The 19,553-nt window shown below is 37.6% G+C and overlaps 1 protein-coding gene across 1 annotated transcript in view; it reads right to left on the reverse strand.

Moving 5' to 3' along the window:
- The window catches only part of VEPH1 (ventricular zone expressed PH domain containing 1), a 163,345-nt gene that overhangs the window by 64,755 nt on the left and 79,037 nt on the right, over nucleotides 1-19,553 (reverse strand). The window contains exons 8-9 of the mRNA XM_072408020.1: nucleotides 12,459-12,671; nucleotides 11,025-11,410 (exon numbers count right to left, since the gene is read on the reverse strand). Coding sequence (XP_072264121.1) covers nucleotides 11,025-11,410; nucleotides 12,459-12,671 — 599 coding nt within the window. The remainder of the gene's footprint in view (nucleotides 1-11,024; nucleotides 11,411-12,458; nucleotides 12,672-19,553) is intronic.

Raw genomic sequence — 19,553 nt, forward strand, 5'->3', positions numbered from 1 at the left:
TGGGAGGGCCGAGTCAAAGGTGACACCAAGACAACGTGCCTGAGGGGAGGGCCGAATAACAGTGTTGTTAACAGTTAGATATATGTCAGGTTTTTGGAATATGGAATATTTTGGAGATTTGGAATATGAGGGGGGGATGATGATGAGTTCTGTTTTATCCAGGTTGAGTTTCAGGAATCGGTCAGACATCCATGATGAGCTCATTTTGTATATCACTATGTTCTTTTCTTTTGTATATCACTATATGCTGTCTTCACGAGCACTGCAATCACTGCAATCAATTGCCTGTATTTAAAACATAAATGTAACAATACATCCTCTGGAGTCCAGACACTGTACATCCCCCCCACCCCCACCCGGATACTGTGCCAGACCTTTCCCCTAGAGAGCACTCCATACATAGGTATGTGAGAAAAAGAGAGTAAGGAGAGCTATATGAGGGGTTTAGAGTTGTAATTCTCCTTTAACTTTTCTGCATCCCAAATTGTTAGGCACGTTTAAGCAAGCGGCCCTCCTCAAATGCTGTCACTGGTCACACAGCTCACGCTGCTTGTGATGACACTTGACAAGCACTTAGGCTGTTCAGCCACTGTCCAGTATTGAAGCATGTATGTGCAGCCTATATTCACAGGCTGAGCTGTCTTTTTCACTGACAGCTGTTCCCCTTCATGGACTTGGAAAATCCATTGAAAAAAGGTGCTGGAACTCTGTCTCGGTGCATTCAATGAGAAAAAAAGCCCAGCATATATACAGTTAGGTCCATAAATATTTGGACAGAAACAAGTTTTTTTTAATTTTGGTTCTGTATATTACCACAATTAATTTTTAATGAAACAACTCAGATGCAGTTGAACTGCAGACTTTCAGCTTTATTTCAGTGGGTTGAACAAAATGATTGCATGTGGAAGATTTTGCTGTGAAGAGACAACATGCTGTCAAAGGAGCTCTCCATGCAGGTGAAACAAGCCATTCTTAAGCTGCAAAAACAGAAAAAAATGATCCGAGAAATTTCCACAATATTAGGAGTGGCAAAATATACAGTTTGGTACATCCTAAGAAAGAAACAAAACACTGGTGAACTCAGCAATGCCAAAAGACCTGGACGTCCATGGAAGACAACAGTGATGGATGATTGCAGAACCATTTCCATGGTGAAGAGAAACCCCTTCACAACAGCCAACCAAGTGAACAACACTCTCCAGGAAGTAGGGGAATAGATATCCAAGTCTACCATAAAGAGAAGAATGCATGAAAGTAAATACAGAGGGTGCACTGCAAGGTGCAAGCCACTCATAAGCCTCAATAATAGAAAGGCTAGATTGGACTTTGCTCATAAATATCTAAAAAAGCCAGCACACTTCTGGAAAAACATTCTTTGAAAAGATGAAACCAAGAACAACCGTTACCAGAATGATGGCAAGAAAAAAGTATGGAGAAGGCGTGGAACAGCTCATGATCCAAAGCATAGCACATCATCTGTAAAACATGGCGGAGGCAGTGTGATGGCTTGGGCGTGCATGGCTGCCAGTGGCACTGGGACACTAGTGTTTGTCCATGATGTGACACAGGACAGAAGCAGCCGAATGAATTCTGAGGTGAGACATACTATCTGCTCAAATCCAGCTAAATGCAGTCACATTGATTGAGTGGCGTTTCATAATACAGATGGACAATAACCCAAAACATACAGCCAAAGCAACCCAGGAGAATATTAAAGCAAAGAAGTGGAATATTCTTGAAAGGCCAAGTCAGTCACCGGATCTGAACACTATATATATATATATATATATATATATATATATATATATATATACAGAGCATTAATAATGTGTCTTTTATAGCTGACTAGAATACAGCTTAAACAATTACTTAAACCTCACTGGGACTTTCTTGGATGTGCAGGCAATGATGAGATTTTAACAGGCAATGGTGAGCAGAACAATACTCTCAGCAGACAGTAACAGTCCAGAATTATAAAAATGCATGTTAATGGCATGTAACAAACCAGCTATAACTTTTGGGTAGGCTAACCTTTACCTTGCATTAAAATGCATTATTAAATAGAATAAATGAATTTATTCATGTGTTTCTATCTGCTTTTTGTCCAACTTTAAAAACCAAATGCAATAGGCTTGTAATGAAGAGATATGTCAACATAGGACAAATTGTAGTATGCTAGTGTTACCTGATATATTTTCATTTATTCATTTTGCCTCCAGCAGAAAACAGAGGACAATGCAAAACAAAACAAAAATGTAATAGGAAGATTATTGCAATAATTTAAAATTGTGAGTAATTGGGATAACAAGGAAACCCTGCTATTGGTAATAATTTATTTCCACTAATTAAATGTCTAATAAACAAAACAAATCTGGCTATCCTCTATAGGAAATCTGTACTCATGAACTTTTTTTTTTGTGACTTTAGGTGACTTAATACTGTATTAATTAATAAGGTATTAAAACTAGCCATAGCCCAGTAACTAGAATTTTCCAGAGCCAACTAGTGATGAAAACTTCAATTTGGCTCTCAATACAATTTTCTTTAAAGAATGTAAACAATGCAACATCTGTTCAAGAGAAATTCAAGAGAATTCAAGAGAAAAAATAGATTTTTAGGTACTGCTTATGTTGAAATAAGATTTCTAAATTTTCCTTATAAGTAAATTGCACAATTAAGCAATATAATGTGGCATGAACCTTACACTAGAAAACTGTTCAGTTACTATGGTTTACTACACTTTGTTCCATGGAGTTTTTCCGAAATAGTGCATTTTTTATGTATGCTGTGTTGTGTCGTATTAGTGTATGTTTTGCAGCAACTGTGAATAGTTAAAGTAAGCCAATGTTTTACATATTCATGAGTGTAATATATTAAAAAACTATCCCTGGTGTCTGTCTATTACCAAGTCCAAAGACCAACAGGATACATCATAATTACAATCAACATTCAGAATAATTGCATTCCAAGATAAGTGGATAAAAATGAAATAAAGTAATATTCCTTTGCCCACAATTAGATGAGGGCACATGCAATGTAAATATTTGAAATATGTACTGTATATATGTACTGTATATTTGCAGATCTAGTTTTTAAAATAAATATACATCTTTAGGAAGAGCATATTATATATAAATCCATATAAAAGTTTGGATACACCCTCCTATTAAATGTTTTTTTAGTTTTTATTATTTTCTACATTGTACATTATTATTGAACATATCCAAACTATGAAAGAACACATATGGAATTATTGCTTAATCAAAAGAATTATTAAACAAGCCAGAAAATGTTTTAAATTTTATAATAAATGAAGCCATCTTTTGCAGTTGCTAGGATCTGCCTTCTAGCAGCTAACGCGGGATCACCCGGGGAGCGCATCCACAAGGGGTGATGTGTCTGCAATCCTGGTAACTACCAGGCTCTTTGCTGCTAAGTGCTGCCAGTCCCCAGTATCACCCACCAAAGGGCAGTTTAGAGGACGTAGGCTTCTGTGTGGAGATAGCCAGTGAGTCAGGTGTGGTCACAAGTGCTACAGGCAGCACAGTGAAAACAACCAGACAGGAGGTCAGGCTGTCATTTTAAATTATGAGTTTAAGCCATCATCTTTCAGTTCAGATCAGTTTTAAGTGATTTTTGTACTATATATGCAGGTTTCGAATGGGTTATCTAGAGCCCGCCCAGAGGAATTGAGAGCCCAGGTCATATCAATACATGCAGTGCTCAATTAGCAGAGCATGTGGATTACTGTGAGTGGGTCTGAAAATAATGACTTTTAGGAACATGGTTTGATGGTGGCAGCCCTACACAAGTGGGCCTGATTTAGTAAAGGTCTCCAAGACTGGAGAAGTTAGACTATCAAGGGAGAACTTGGGTGATACAGCAAACTTGGAATTTGCTATTAGTTGTTAAATGTTTTCAGGTCTTTACCAGATCCATTCCACATTTGCTGGATCACCCAGATTCTCCTATGATAGTCCATCTTCTCCAGTCTTGGAGAGCTTTATTAAATTAGACCCAGTATATCAAGCCACAACAGAGCATTTATTACCACATTATAGTACATGATACAAGTCCATCATAACACATGATATGTAGATGCAACAATAATTATAATACTAAAAAAGAGTGTATTATAACACAACTGTAACAGTATCAACCAATAAGAGCTTAACAAACAGCATTCAGTTATAACTTACAACACATTACAACAGGTTTGCAGCTCAAAGCTATTAAGGTGATCTTCACTCAGACTGAACCCTATTTTTTTATTAACTCCCTACTACTAAAAGGTAAGTAGAGCTTGAAAATAAATGGTATTATTCCACTGATCCATACAGTTGCTCAATTAATGATTTAGACTTGATAACTTGCATTAAAATGCATTATTAAATAAAATAAATGAATGTATTCATGTGTTTCTATCTGCTTTTTGTCCAACTTTGAAGACCCCATGCAATAGGCTTGTACTGAAGAGACATGTCAGCATAAGATAAATTGTAGGATGTTAGTGTTAACTGATATATTTTTATTTATAGATTTTGCCTCCAGCAGAAAACACAGGCCAATACAAAACATAACAAAAAAATGTAATAAGGAAATGATTGGTATAATTTAAAATTGCGAGTGGGGTGACAAGGAAACCGTGCTATTTGTAATCATTTTAATTCTACTAATTAAATATGTAATAAACAAAACTAATCTGACTATCCTCTATGAGAAATCTGCACTCAGGAACTATGGGGGCAGGATTTGTTTTTTTTGTGGTTTAGTGACTTAAGATGCGTCAATAGTGTATTAATTAATAAGGTATTAAAACTAGCCATAGCCCAGTAACTAGAATTTTCCAGAGCCAACTAGTGATGGAAGCTTCAATTTGGCTCTCAATACAATTTTTCTTTAAAGAATGTAAACAATGCAACAGCTGTACAAAAACTATTAAAAAATATACTGCTGAGGAACAATAAAAGTGGACAAGAAATGGTTCAAAAACCCACCTATAGAGAGAGATAGTGCAGACAATGGATCATTTATGGATATTTTCTGATACCACATCAAATTTATTTTGTGTATGTGCACAGTGCATCCTTTCATTTCCAGAATGTATATCTTGCACTTTAAAATATTTTGGAAACTACCCAAAAAATATACAGCTATGAGACTGTAAGTACATGAAACACATTGCTAGTTTTAAGAAATAATTCAAGACAAAAATTAGATTTTTAAGATACTGCTTATGTTGAATTAGGATTTCTAAATGTTTTAGAGTGTCAGTAATAAAAGTCACTATACCTCAGATTTAATTGAGTGATTTTATGGCACTGTGTCCTTCATACGGAATTGTTACAAAGTGTATTGAACAGCTGTCAATGTAATTGCTCCACATAAGCTAAGGTTCCAAAAGGATTTTACAAATCATATAATAATGTACCTAATTTAGATCATTTGTTTTTATTTTGAAGCTTAATAGAACACTTGGGGATTTTGTGAGGGTGTCCAGCACATAAGTCTCTACAAGTATGAAACATCTATTACTGCTGAATGTCATCATATGAGTTTTTCATGTCTGTCCAATTAAACTTTGCTGCTAATAATAAATATAGTTGACATGATGTCATGCTTTTGTACAGCTGCTCCAGATATCCAAGTATTGTCTAACAAATGACAAAATCAAAAGGTAATCCTATGTTAAACAATACTGTCATACGAATGCCACAGCACACTTTGTTCTATGTAGTAGGCATTCACAGGGTACGTCACATCTCCTCAGCAAAGCTCCTTTAAATAGACATTTTTAGTACATGATGGGACGATTTAAGCCCAAGAGAAAATTACATCATTGTATTACATTGAAAATAGACAGACTAACATTTCTCAGGTCCTATAGAATTATTTGTAGTGTTGGATGTTTAACTTTCTTGGCTGGATTTTCCAGTTGTATAAAATTAACAGTACATTTTTCTTGAATGTTAAAATTCTTTCCAATTTTGTAGTGTGAGATTAAAAAATACCAAATAAATTGAGTGTTCGTCTAGACATAGCTTCTGGATTTAGAAGACCAATATATTGAGATAAAATTATTTTGAATTGGATGCTTAAAAAAACATGCTGTTTTCCTTACTTTCCTCGGTAGCCCTGCAATTAGGATCAAGCTTTCTCTACTGATGTTCCTCAGGACTTGTTCTCACTGTTACCATCTGTTTGGAGGTTAATGAAGTCTCCTTTAAAAAGGGTAACACTAAAGGTGTCAGTAGGGGCAAAATATGCTCTGAATAGCACGGGTGCAAAAGGTATTTTAAGCCTCTTTGTTTTTCCACTCATAATTAACTGTTTTGGACGGATGAAAATAAAGGTAAATGTCCAACACATTATCAAATTCTTAACATAAATAATGTACTCTTTGAAAAGTAACTTCAGTTTTGTTAGTTTGTATGATTGTCTGAGATTCCCAAAGCTGAATGAATGAATAATTAGATGGATTTCCAGGATTGAGCACCAGTCTAGTTTTATGTCTCCCAACAGAACTCTTCTATAGAGAGCTGTCCACTGGTAAAACACATAATAGAAACCTCTTCATAAGAATTTATTGACATTCTTCCATGCCAGAAGGTCCCAGCTACAAGACTTCTGCAACAGCAGCTTTCTGGCTTCCTGCAGGCTCCATATCTTCATAGAGTCTCAAAAGACAGGTACAAAGAAGTGAAGACAGATACAGTATGTAAAGGCCTTGGTGGATTTTCTTTATGGGATATCATTAAAAGTATACTAAAAATACACTTATCCTGTAAGTTGTTGCTCTGTTGCCCTATACGCTGTTCCCTGTTATTCAATTGACAAATGGTTTATAGCGAGGGGTTTGGTCTAGGGTTATGATATGGTATTTAATTAACATTACATTTTTAGGTGCAAAAATTACATTTTTAAACATGTTCTTTTCATTTTGCATTTCCAAAAATACAACTACTTTGTGCTGACCCTAACAGTACCAATTTATTGTGGCAAATAATAATGAACTGGGAGGTGCAGCAGTGATGCAGAGTCTCAGAACTGTAAACCCTAATCATAGCACAGCAGGGGTGATTATAATAGTATATATTGTGCAAGCCGAGTAGTAGGTAGATTCAACTGTTTTTTTGTTTGTTTGTTTTACTGTTGTACTGCAATTACCCTGTAGAGTGTAATAGCCCAAACTATTATGCAGCAACAAAAAAGGCAAAATTATACTTTATTTGAGCTGAGCACATTATATAATGAAGTGCATATGTGTTTATGCTGTTGAAATGAATAGCACTATAAATCATGCTTCATTCCAATGTTACTACTTTTTGTCACCAGACATGTGTAAATGAGCACTCTGTATTCAATGTATTAGTAATGTATGTATTAAAAGCATGGGAGCATGACAGTGATGACAAGCAAACTGTTCCTTACCAACAAACATAACCTTCAGTTGTCATGCATGCAGTGTCTAATATTACAGTATCCAGAAAATATTATCTAATTCTATCTGTCATAATCATTAGCATTTGACAAGGGTTAGGAATTCTGAGTTATTTAAGACACACATAGACATACATCAGATGATTATGGCCTGCTAGCACAATAGTTGTATATTACCTTTCCAGAACCATTAAGGACCAATAAAAGATTGAATGCACAATTTAAGGATATTGTTTAAGAAAAGCAGAGGGGATAAGGAAGAATGAAATTGATGGCATTCCCTGCTAATGGTTGAACAATTCACACAAAAAAATACTGTGTCAATTCTAAAATAAGCTGCAACTGGGTAATCTGTAATGTCATGTTATATTGTTACATGTAGGTTTAGGGTATGGAGTTAATTAACCTGTCGTTAGGTTATGGACCAAAGTATTAAAAAAAAAGGCAAACCAGCTTTAAAATCATCCCTTGCTGAACTTACTGAACCTCACTGTAATGTAATTCATATTCATGTTTCATACTAAAAACAATAATTTTCTCAAGCTGAGTTTTAGGCTTTCACCCTTCCCAGGGCATCCTTAATATATTTTCATCATAATAATAGTAAAGATGAAGACACAATTTGGTTGGTGTACAAATTTGACATGATGTAGGTTCCGCTGTTACATTTACCTATGCAGTGGGTCCTGCTGTAACATTTACCACTGCTTTGGTTCCCAACCCCCACACTGCATAGAATAAATGTTAATTTTGTCCAGGGAAAATGGAAAGAAGTTCAGATACTTGATCCTATCTTCCCAAGGCAGCTGTTGGTCCTCCCTCTAATACTACTCAGTGCTGAACCCCAACTTTTTTTAAGTTGGGTGGGAAGAAATTGTAGGCTGGTGGCAACCTCTGTATTATAACCCAACTCATCAGTAACCACCCAAAAACAGACGAGTGGTTGCTGAAAAGTGTCGGGTGGTGCACCCGACTAAAAGGGGCTGGGGAGAACACTGCTACTGATACTAAATGTGGCCAGGCCTCACTGTCCAAGGCACAATGCAGGACTTCAGGTCCTGCATTGTATGCTATGACAATGAAAAGCATTTGACCAGTTAAGCAACAGAAAGCAGAGGCGTTGGTTGTAGAGTTGAAAAAAGCCTTCAAGAATATGATTGCATGTACAATACAAGGATAAATATTTGTGAAATACAGCGCAATTAATGAACCGATTTAATTAAAAAAGGTAAAATGAATAAGCACTCCTAAAATCAATCTGAAATTTTTAACACTTGAATTTTGTAAGTGACACCTGAACACTTTGTGATAGCCCTAAAACCATAGCCATAGGCTTCTCTAAAATAAGATACTGATTAGTAAATGAAGATTCTAATCCTATTCTAAGCAAAGCTATTAAAATTGCAAGAATCCACGTAGTGTTCAAGGCCTATTCAGAAAACATGGATGAATAAATGAATAGGCAAGTTGCTCTGTAAATCCAGGCAGGTAAAACAGATCAGTGCTATCACATTTTCACAAAAACTACAGTAAGAAAGGGGGGAAGCATATCAAGTTCAAACTAGACACATGTGCACATGTGAATATGATATCTTTAAAAGTATTTTAACACAGCTAGTGGTTTCTATAAACCACAAGTTGCATGGACACAGGAGAGCATATGGATATTAAAAACATTCCCATAATGAAAAAAGGGAAATGTTTAAAGTATATCTAAATGCAAAACATGTTTTATAATTTTAGATAAAGTAGATAATGTTTAGAACAACTGCCGATTTTTTTTGGTCATTTTGAGGAGATTTACCATCACTTTTTGTCTTGGAGACAACATAAAAATGGCAGAAAACCTAAAATATTAATCTGAAATGGTGGAAATTTCTAATTTGGACAGCTAGATCCAAATCGAAGTTCGAGAGACACAGTAAAGTTTTGTAGTTCCCATCACCTTCTGCTCCAATGACAACATTACCAAGATAAGAGAAACTGTCTCTTCCAAGGTGAAATGGACAGGGGTTGAAACTTTAACCTTCTCTACCTAAAGATTGGCCCAGAGGTTGGCCCTCTGGCCTTTGCAGTGCCGGGTCCCAGGTTTGAATCTTGGCAAGGGAACTATCTGCATGAAGTTTGCATGTTCTCCTAGTGTTTGTGAATTTCCCCTGGGTACTCTGGTTCCCTCCTACATTCCAAAATCATGCAGATAAGTTAATTGGCTTATGACTGTTAGTGCTGTGTAATATGTTGGCACTATATAAACACTATGATAATTATATATTTTTATATATATATATAAAATTTGACAATATAGCATATAGCTGTATTTGGATGTGATTGTATTCATTAATGCATACATGGGAAATGACCAACTGTGGAATCTCAAGCTCTTAGAAATAAAGTAGACTTAAGACAAATCTCATATTTGCTGCACCTGGGTTTACCTTACTTAGGCCATTAGGTCGGTAGGTCAGATAATGATGCAAACTCCAAGAGTAACATGGCTGCATAGCTGTTTAATTTATAAAGTTGGTTTCATAATGGAACTCCAGACTAATTTTTTTAAAACTTAAAAAAAAAGGAACAAGGAACAGCAAGACCTTTTTAAGTTCAGTTCACTTTTATATTGCTGTCTGTATCTGCACTGGGAAGCCGAACAGACTGTCACTGGAAAAGTGTCTGTATTGGGTTATTGTCCTCCCCTTCAGTTCTGGGGACAGCTGTTATAAGTGGGATTTCCTCCTATTATATCCTGAGACCATAGGTCATCAGGATTGTATGTAACATTAATATGGAGACACAGTCAGAAATAAAAAAATGACTGTGCACATGTAACTGTTCCATAATCTAAAAATATATAAGCAAGTGTTGCTCTTTACTAGGATTAGCTAATTATTATTGTTGGCATTTCTTTTTATCCTACTTTATTCCTGTGCATATCTAGAAGATGGAAGCTCATAATTCAATTTTTTTTAATTCTTGTGATTTAATATATTTATTTACACTATATAATGTCTACAATTCTGATTTATATACATTTCTATTAACATTAATTGCAATAATAATTAATCTAACATCCATCAATCAGCAAACAGAAAGCCTGAAATAGCAGATGTGATTTGGCTTATTTTTTATTCTGCAGTTAAACATAATAATTCAACTATTGTCAGTTACTATTAGACTAGTTTACCTTATGTAATCCGTGTACCTCCTAGCTGCTTGATACATTTGCTGGATACTCCCCCCCCCCCCGCAAGCCTTTCCCTTTAGGGGGATACATGATACTGTAGTACACACCCATGTTTTTCTATGGCACCACTATTCCTACAGGATTTGGTAACACCTATCTAACATTAATTGCAATAAAAATTAATCAATAAATAATCAAATAATAATAAATAAATAATAATTAAATAATTAACATCCATCAATCAATTCCAGAACAAGGTATTATATAGAATAGCAGTCAGTTCATCTTTTCCTAGTTTAGCTGGCCAAGAGACGATAATAAAGTGTTTAGCGCTTTAAAACATAAAAAATTTGTGTTAACTGATACATCATAATATTTAAAATGAAAGTACTTGGCTTCTTACCTTCAATGACACATTGGTCTGGCACAGGAATTTTCTTTCCTATTTCAGTAACATAGCTTTTCAACTCATTTATGTTATCCTTCAAATGATGAAAAAGTTTATCATGTTTATTATGAAGTTCCTTAATTACACCTTTTTTGCTTTCAAGATATCCTGGCTCCAGTTCCCCTTTTATCTCAATACAGTTTTTAAATGCAACTAATTCTGAAGCTTTTCCCATTAGGAATTTGTCTGTGTTGGAGCCAGATGGTAATCTTTCATTGTCTTGATGTAAAAACATATGTGAAAAAGACATTAGTCCAGCAATTTCTGAATTTTCAGGGTTTTGACAACTATCCAAATTCAAACATTTTGTGCTTGACGAATTCAATGCCAAGTTTTTTGATCTAAGACAAAACAAGAGCAAAAGTGATATTAGGGTAACATTTGCTGAACATTAAACAGCACCAACAAAAAATGTGGCCATTAATTTTTTAGGCTTTTATTTTAAATGAGGCACCCAAATAGTAGAATGTAGTTTCAGCTTGCATTTGTTTAAAAATTTTAGGGCATATTTTAGCAATGTGAAAAAAACACATGCAGAAAATCTCTGCAATACATGTACATTCCTCAAAATTGTATCCCTTTAAAAATGCTGAATATACAGAAAAATACCTTGTCAGGAATCAGAAAATCATGACATTTCAGGAAAATAATGCTGATGCTTAACTCGTAGGGGTGCCTAACCTTACTATATGTAAGCAAAGGGCTTCTATATGAAGTTCTTGGGGACATGCCTAGGTCAATTACACATTTGGTTTGGAGATTACATTAAAAAGCCACCCAGTCCAAAAACTGCTATAATAGCCTTGGTGCATCCTGAAAAGGTAAAAACTCCCAGCAGTTTATAGTGTCTATCTAAGATCCCAGGTGACAGATCTCCTCCGAATTCTAAGGTCTGAGCAGCTATTATGACAGTTATAATTGGTCTTAACTTTGCTGGTATATTTCTCTTCATAATTTTGTATCATGGAAAATGCAAGGGCGACAGGGTTATGGAGCAAGAATCCAATGAGATTGTCAACAAAATTAGAAATTATGACTATCCCTGTTAAGGAAATCATGTCATTAAAAAATTTGTGGGGCCAATGTACCAGAGTGGACAGAAAAACCTACCTGCACCTTTTTTATTTATTTATTTTTTTTACGCTATATTTTGATATTTGCATTTGGTATTCGCCATATGGTCTATAGTAAAGAAGTTTATAGGGTATGTATTATTCTGATCTTGTACTACTTATCACCATTTAGTTTGTAATGATAAATCACAAAATATTACAAACAAAAATGTTTCCCAATAACAAATAACAAACCTCCATCAAAGCACAAAACAGAATACAGACAGGCATTCTGTGATAGCAGCGCATATTACTAAACATTTCATAAATGAGTTACCCGATAAATAACATGTCTTTTTTGTCTTCAGTGGACACTTGGACATCATTATGTAGGCAGACTGTGTCAGGAGCAGTGCCATTTTGCCCAGTCTGATTGCCATCAGTTTGAAGGTCTAATTCTATCTTCATCTCCCCAGAATCACTATGAAAAGAGGTTTGATGTGCATCTTGGGCATAAAATGCAGGTTCTGCTTGAATGCTGCTTTCTCGCCTACATTAAATATAATTACAAATTATAATCAAAACAGCATATGATACAGATGATATGCAAATTTTTAATAGTTTTTGCTACTTCGTGTGTGCTTTTGCAGTACTTGGTGGTAAATAAATTGAAACAATGAATAAATAAATAAACATAAATAAATACATTTAAACAACTTTAAAAGCCACTAAGGGCAAGTTTAGACCTGAGGCAGGAGCAGGCAATCACACATGGCTCCAGATTGCTCCACACCACAAGTTTCAACAGCCTAACTGACACCAGGTTACGAACTGCCAGTCTAGCTCTGCACTTCAAAATAATAATATTACATAGAATTCCCATTAATGGCAACATTTGATGCACATTTACTAGTAGAAGAAGTCTGTTTTCTAATAGTCAATAATTGAGCTAAACCAGCTAAAAATATGTCTCAACAGATGTAATGTTGATCTATTGAAAGCTCAAACATAACAGATATTGTTTTTCTAATATGTACAAAGAAATGTAGTAGCTATGTAAGGCAGTTACTTTTTGGTTTCTCGTTATGCAGTATTAGCAGGCTAGTTGCCCTTTAAGGATCCTGCTAGTTCTTTGATATGGCATATGACCCACTTCTAGGAATGGGCAGTGATTCTTTGTTAAAATTGATTTCTCCCCCATGAATCCAAGTTTTGCCAATTCACAACATTTTTAAATAATTGCAAAACCCTGGAAATCAATGTATTTGATGCTTGGTTGGTATATTTATTTTTAAAGCCATCTGCCATAGATACGCCTATTCCAAGGGACCCTGGTAAAGCCCTGAAGTTGCAAACAAGACTCTGTTTACATCAAACCAATTCTGTCTCATGATCTTCTCATGTCCTCACTGAAGCGAAAACATAGGCATCTCCTGTTCTCCAAATAAATTTTATCTTGCCCCAACAGATTGAACAGTATTTCTAACCTGCTTCTGATAACCGTGTTCTCCCGTTTTTTTACCTCCATCTCCATCCCTGTCCCAACTTCCTATCTTGTTTGTTCTCTAATGTTCCCCTAATCTCATCATTTACCTCATACCGTTTTTAAACAGTACTGCAAATCCTTTTTTATGGGTTGGTGCAGTGACTCCCCGCCCATAACCTTCCTGTTTTATAGCTTTGGCCATCTTTCCCCGGTCTGTCATGTATTTAAACTACTCTTTGTGTACTTTTGGGTGGTCCACTTAATTAATTTTTTTTCTTGGTGTCACCTTCAATTCCGCCCTCTCCTTCACCTCCACATTTAGAACATCTCAATGTCCTGCTACTTTTACCTGTGCAACATCTCAAATCCACCCCTACCTGTCCCCTGAGACCACCAAACTCCTTGTACATTCTCTTATCATCTCTCATCTGAACTACTGTAACATCCTCCTCCCAGGTATTCCACTAACACTATTCTCTTCTCTACAATCTATTATGAATGCTGCACCCAGAGTTATCCATCTTTCCTACCATTCCTCTTCTGCTGCCTCTCCTTGGAGTTATCTTTATTGGCTTTCATTGTATTTTGTAGATGAATTCAATCACCTGTACTTTGCCTTCAAAATCCCACTACAACTTTTGTCCCATCTACCTTTCTAAGCTAACAGAAAAATACACCCATAACTGTGCTCTTCTCTCCTGCAACAACCTACTAATGACTTCCTCACTCATTCTTTCTTTTCAAATGCACAGCTCCTAAACTTTTCTAGGGCTGCCCTCACTCTGTGGGATGGTTTTCCTTGCCCTGTTCGGCTTGCTCCTACTTTCTGCACATTTAAAAGAGCACTCAAAACCCATCTTTTCAAACTTGCCTACCCATCTTCTTATGTCTCTTAGCCCTCACTACTCACCCACCAATCCATACCCCCCACCAATTGTATGCTACTTCCCCCTCCTCTTAGGTTGTAGGCTCTTCTGAGAAGGGTCCTCTCCTTGTTTCATTGTTTGTATCTGTCTGTCATTTGCAACCCCTATTTAATGTGCAGTGCAGCGTAATATGTTGGTGCAATTAAAATACGGTCTAATAATAATAATGATAATAATATATATAAAGTTACTTTCTGGGTTTCTAGAAACCAGGGAAATACTGGACAACCCTTCCCGCTAAGAAGCGAATAAAGAAAATCATGAAGGTAAGAAATATTTGGGCCACCTCATTAAATAATATGAATTGCATAATCAATGTATTATTTAGCAACCTTAGTTTGGAATTGGATAACATTGTGTCTAAAGAAGAACTTTATGAAACCCAAATGCAAAGTACAACCGTACATTAATGTAAAATCTTAACGCTGCCCTTTCTGAGTTATGGCTTTTCTCGAACTGAAGAAGAACACAGTGTTACAGTCAACCTATTGCGTCTGGTCCATGCACTCTCTAGCTCCAAGTTTTATTAATGCATAAATTGGTTGCTGTAAATGGTAGCCCCCTAGACTTCCATTGCAGCAATTTTATCTATTAGAATTAGTTGCTGCAATGGCAGTCTAGGGGACTTTTTTTCTTTTATGTGTGCAGGGGGGATATTCCATTCTTTCTATTTTTTTTAACATCATGATTTTACCATCAAACTTAAGTTTTTAATGTGCATGATATTGCAATGTTGTTTGTTTTGGTCCAACCCATATGCAACTGGTTTCACACTGAATTCCACTCCTGCTGTCTTTATGAGATTTATCAGATAAGAACACAGAGAAGTAAGTCTTAGGTGATAACACTATTTCCTAAGGGGGGTTTCCTTAGATACCGAATCATCTGTATACATTTTTTTATTTGACAGCTCTGTATTTCAATGTATTCTTGATGGATGGTCCTCATTACTGAAGAATTATTTGTAAGAAGAAGAATACCAAGCAGATTTTAGATGAATTTGTGCTAGATATTGTAAATTGTGAATCAGTGGAAATGCTTAAATTTAAATTGGGGTACAACATTATTAAATTTACCCATACAGTATCTTCATTTCCCATACAATATCTTGCTAGCCTGCCTTGTGTAGCTAAGTGTACAATACCAGCATTTATTTGCAAAGAAGAAGTAATTCCCTCAGTTGTGGAGCAACGAAGAGCATAGACACTGCACTAGAAGAGAGCACTTTGTTAAATGTGCAATAATGTGCAGTTATGCATTGGTATGAATACTCCCATAATATGCCATGAGCTTCTGTGGTGGGGGTAGCAGAATTTTAGGTGCGCTTTAATGGACAATTTTATTTTTTTTGTTAGAGAACTTGTCCTGGAAGATTTCCCCCCCCCCCCCCCCTCTTTTTAATGCAGCTTGGCGTTGATTTACCTTTCTTCCTATTCTAGCAAACCTCACTGTGCCACACATGCCTTCTTATGGGTGAATGGTGTTTTTCAGAATGTTTTTGACTCAAACTTGAGTTTTGATATCAAAGTTCCTTTTTTTGAGCTGCTTATGAGTTGCCCCAAGTTGCTTTTTACATTTACAGTGACTTGCATGAGGAAGAAAAGCAGTACATAAGCATATCAATATCTGTGCCCAAAAGTTCTAGGAATTCTCTGCCTTTTTATAATAAAACTGAAAAAATAAAATAATATGATTTAGCTTGTCACTCTTGTGAGGCTTGTGGGGCTTGTTGTGAGCTTTGGATGGACCACATACACACACCCCAAACGTCCTGGTGACAGGTGTATTAGATGGGAATTGTCTTGACTTTGGAGAGACTTCTCTGCACTTCATATAGTTTTTCCATGATAGAAAGTGAAGGAAGAGAAGAAAAAACTCTCTAGCAGAAAATAACAGTAAAAGGGTTCTGACCTATTCTACCCAATCCAAAACTAAAAAAATGTTGCCTATTACTAATAGCAGCTGTTGAAGAACATAAGTCAGGGCTCCGAAATATTCTGGTTGGGATAACAGTAAGGTCAAGAAAGAAAGGATAAAACTAAACACACAAAATTCAAATACAATCTAAATACAGTCAATAATATTTGTCTGCAAAAGAAGTGTGTGATGAAGTATACCGTATGGTGACATTCTACTTATTGATATATGGACTAGATATTGGATGACATCTAGCTGTAATAATACTAGGATGGTTTGTAATGTACCATTTTATTAAAAAAAAAAGCATTTAAAAATGTAGGGTCATTCAAGGTTGCATTTACCTTCACCTTTCTTTAAAATATGCATTGTTCACCTTCCCTGTTCTTATAATTTTTTAGATTTTTGTTTCAAAGAAAACCTCAAAAATGCTAACATATCCAATCCCAAACCTTAGTAAGCAATCTGAATGTGATCCTGGCATGGCTCAGGCCTCAGTACACAATAATAATCTGTACAGAATTGGCATACTTTTTATTTGGCATTAGGCTTTATAAGATACATTTTGCATTTTTATCACAAATACCCATCAGCACATAACAACATGTGTTGCTATGTTGTTTTTTATCCATCTTGCAGTTTATAAGGGATAGATAATAATCTCAAATTTTTGTCATGATCAATCTGAATTGCAGCATTTATGGACTTAACATATGGATTTAATCATTTTAATGAAGCTTAAAGAAGCATAAAGAATTCTGATTTAAAAAATAATAAGATTAAAATATGCTGAAGAGCATTATTTTGGAATAAGACAGACTGCAATTAAACCAACCACGTGGTAAGAGATATTTTGTGGAATTGTTGGTCAGTACTGACATCCTGGTACTTTCAATTTTTTTACAAAACAAAACATTTTGGAAATTATACAAAATTGGGCACAATGATAAACAAAAACAACTATCTATCCAGTAATTAATAGGCATTGCACCCTTTTAATGGTCATGTAAGCTCCATCACTGATCATTACTAATGCTTCCCAAATGTATGCATAAATCATACTCAAATTTTCCTAGACTTAACATTAAGAACTCAGACTTGGGAAGTACATAGATAAAGGGAACATTTCCATATTAAAAGAAAATCTAAAGCACTATCTGACGCCAATAGTTATCTGAGATAAGCCCAACTGATGTATTGGTATATCCAACTCCAAATTACAAACAATAACGATAAACGATAACTCTAATTCGCAGTTGGAAGAATAGACCACTAAATATTGTTTTTGTGAACAATTCAGCCATGTGCTGGACAAGCATGCATGTTTATGGTTTTTAACACCTTATTAGCAAACAACCAGAGACAATGTGACAAGGCTTGCAAGTTCGATAAAGTCCTTTATATTTAACTAATATCATCTACAAAATTCAATGTTCCTCTCACGTCTGGGGAAATACTTTTGACCTTTATAAGGTTTACTTTTCAATTTCCTATTTTTATAAATGGTACATTCTTTGAGAAATGAAAAAGAATTGAGCATTCAAGAGCATTGAAAAATATCAGCTGTAAAGTGTAGGGGCCTTGAATTTCCCCCTGCAAATAATAAGAGAGGCCCATAGCATTAAGAGCAGGGCCGCATGGCAAGGGTGTAAGGGGCTGCCCGGGGAAAAGAGCAAGGGGGGGCAGGAGTTGGCAGCGAAGGTTATGATTGGGGGAGTTTGAAAGATGCGGGGGGGAGGAATAGGAAAATGAGAGGAGGTACATTAATAAGAGGTGGAGAAAATATGGGGATATAAGGGAGCTGCGTGGGAGGTCGTCACAGTTTTACAAGAAGAAAATTGGGGGGTTGATGCAACAGGATTAATGGAGTCTTTTGACGCATTAATGAGTCAGCTTAGGAGGGCAGCGGCTTCACATGGTGAAGCTTGGCTGCAGGATAGGGTTGCAGAGGCTGTGGGGGGCGCGATAGGGGGTCCCCCACAAGGTAGATTAGAGGGGTTACGGCCACGGAGGAGTAGGCCTCCGGTGCGCTTGAGTCCTGAACCCTTTACTCGCACTCAGCGCCACGCTGGGAGCCCCTCTGGGGACCCTCCTGACAGGGGGGCCGGGCGCAGATTGGCCCAGAGCTGCTCCAGGACAGGGAGGAATCCCCTTCTTAGGCGGAGGGCGGGCAGGGGTGCTGCGGCTGTCAGGGAGCGCAGCCCCCTGATAACAGACAAAGAGGCCTCCATTGTGGAGGGCTCGCTGAGAGCTGGGACCTCCGGCGGTGTGAGGTCCCAGTTAAAACCGGTCAACAAGGGTGCTGCCGGCGCCAGGGGCCGCAGCCCTCGTGTAAGTTCAGGTGCGGCCTTGTCAGGGGAGGCCGCACCTGAAGCTGGGACCTCGCATTCTGCGAGGTCCAGGCGAGCGGTGTCCGGGAAGGGGGCTGCGGCGGTCAGGGAGCGCAGCCCCCGTTCGCCCGGGTTGCCTGATCATCGGTGGAGGGCCTCACTGGAAGCCGGGGCCTCGCGTACTGCGGGGGCCCGGCGGAAGGTGAAGGCGGCCGGCCCGGTCGGGGACGCAGCCTGGGAAAGACGGTTACCTGGTGGTCCGGAGGATTGCGCACCTGATGGTCCAGTGGCGGGAAGACGGTGTCCGGATCGGCGGGAGTCTTGGTCGGCTGGAAGAAGGAAGAAGATGGTGTCCATCGATGCTCCTCGTGGTCGGAAGGAAACCGGAAGTGACACGGGGTGGAGCCGGGCCGCGTCATCGGAGTCGCCCGGAAGTGACGTAGGACCGGCTTCGATCCCGGAAATGGAGCGGTCCGAGGGAGAGGTGTCCTCATCGGAGGATGAAGACGCGGGCCAGGTGCCGGAGGCGGTGCGGGACCCGGAAGAGGTGGCCGCAGGACCCCTGGACGCGGGGCGGCAAGGTAGGACCTTTGGGGGTCCGCTGGGGGGTTGGGGTCTGAGGGGGTTTAATGCAGATGGGGGGTTTGGGGGGAAGGATTTTGGGGGGGTAGCGGGGGGGTTAGTGATTTGGGTATGGGGGGTGTGCAAGGTTTATTGGCAGGACTTAAAGACATAGTGCGGAGGCTTGAAGGGGAGGAGGCTGGGGGTCAGGT

This window comes from Pyxicephalus adspersus, chromosome 4, assembly GCF_032062135.1.
Source record: "Pyxicephalus adspersus chromosome 4, UCB_Pads_2.0, whole genome shotgun sequence".
In the NCBI taxonomy this organism is placed as follows: domain Eukaryota; kingdom Metazoa; phylum Chordata; class Amphibia; order Anura; family Pyxicephalidae; genus Pyxicephalus; species Pyxicephalus adspersus.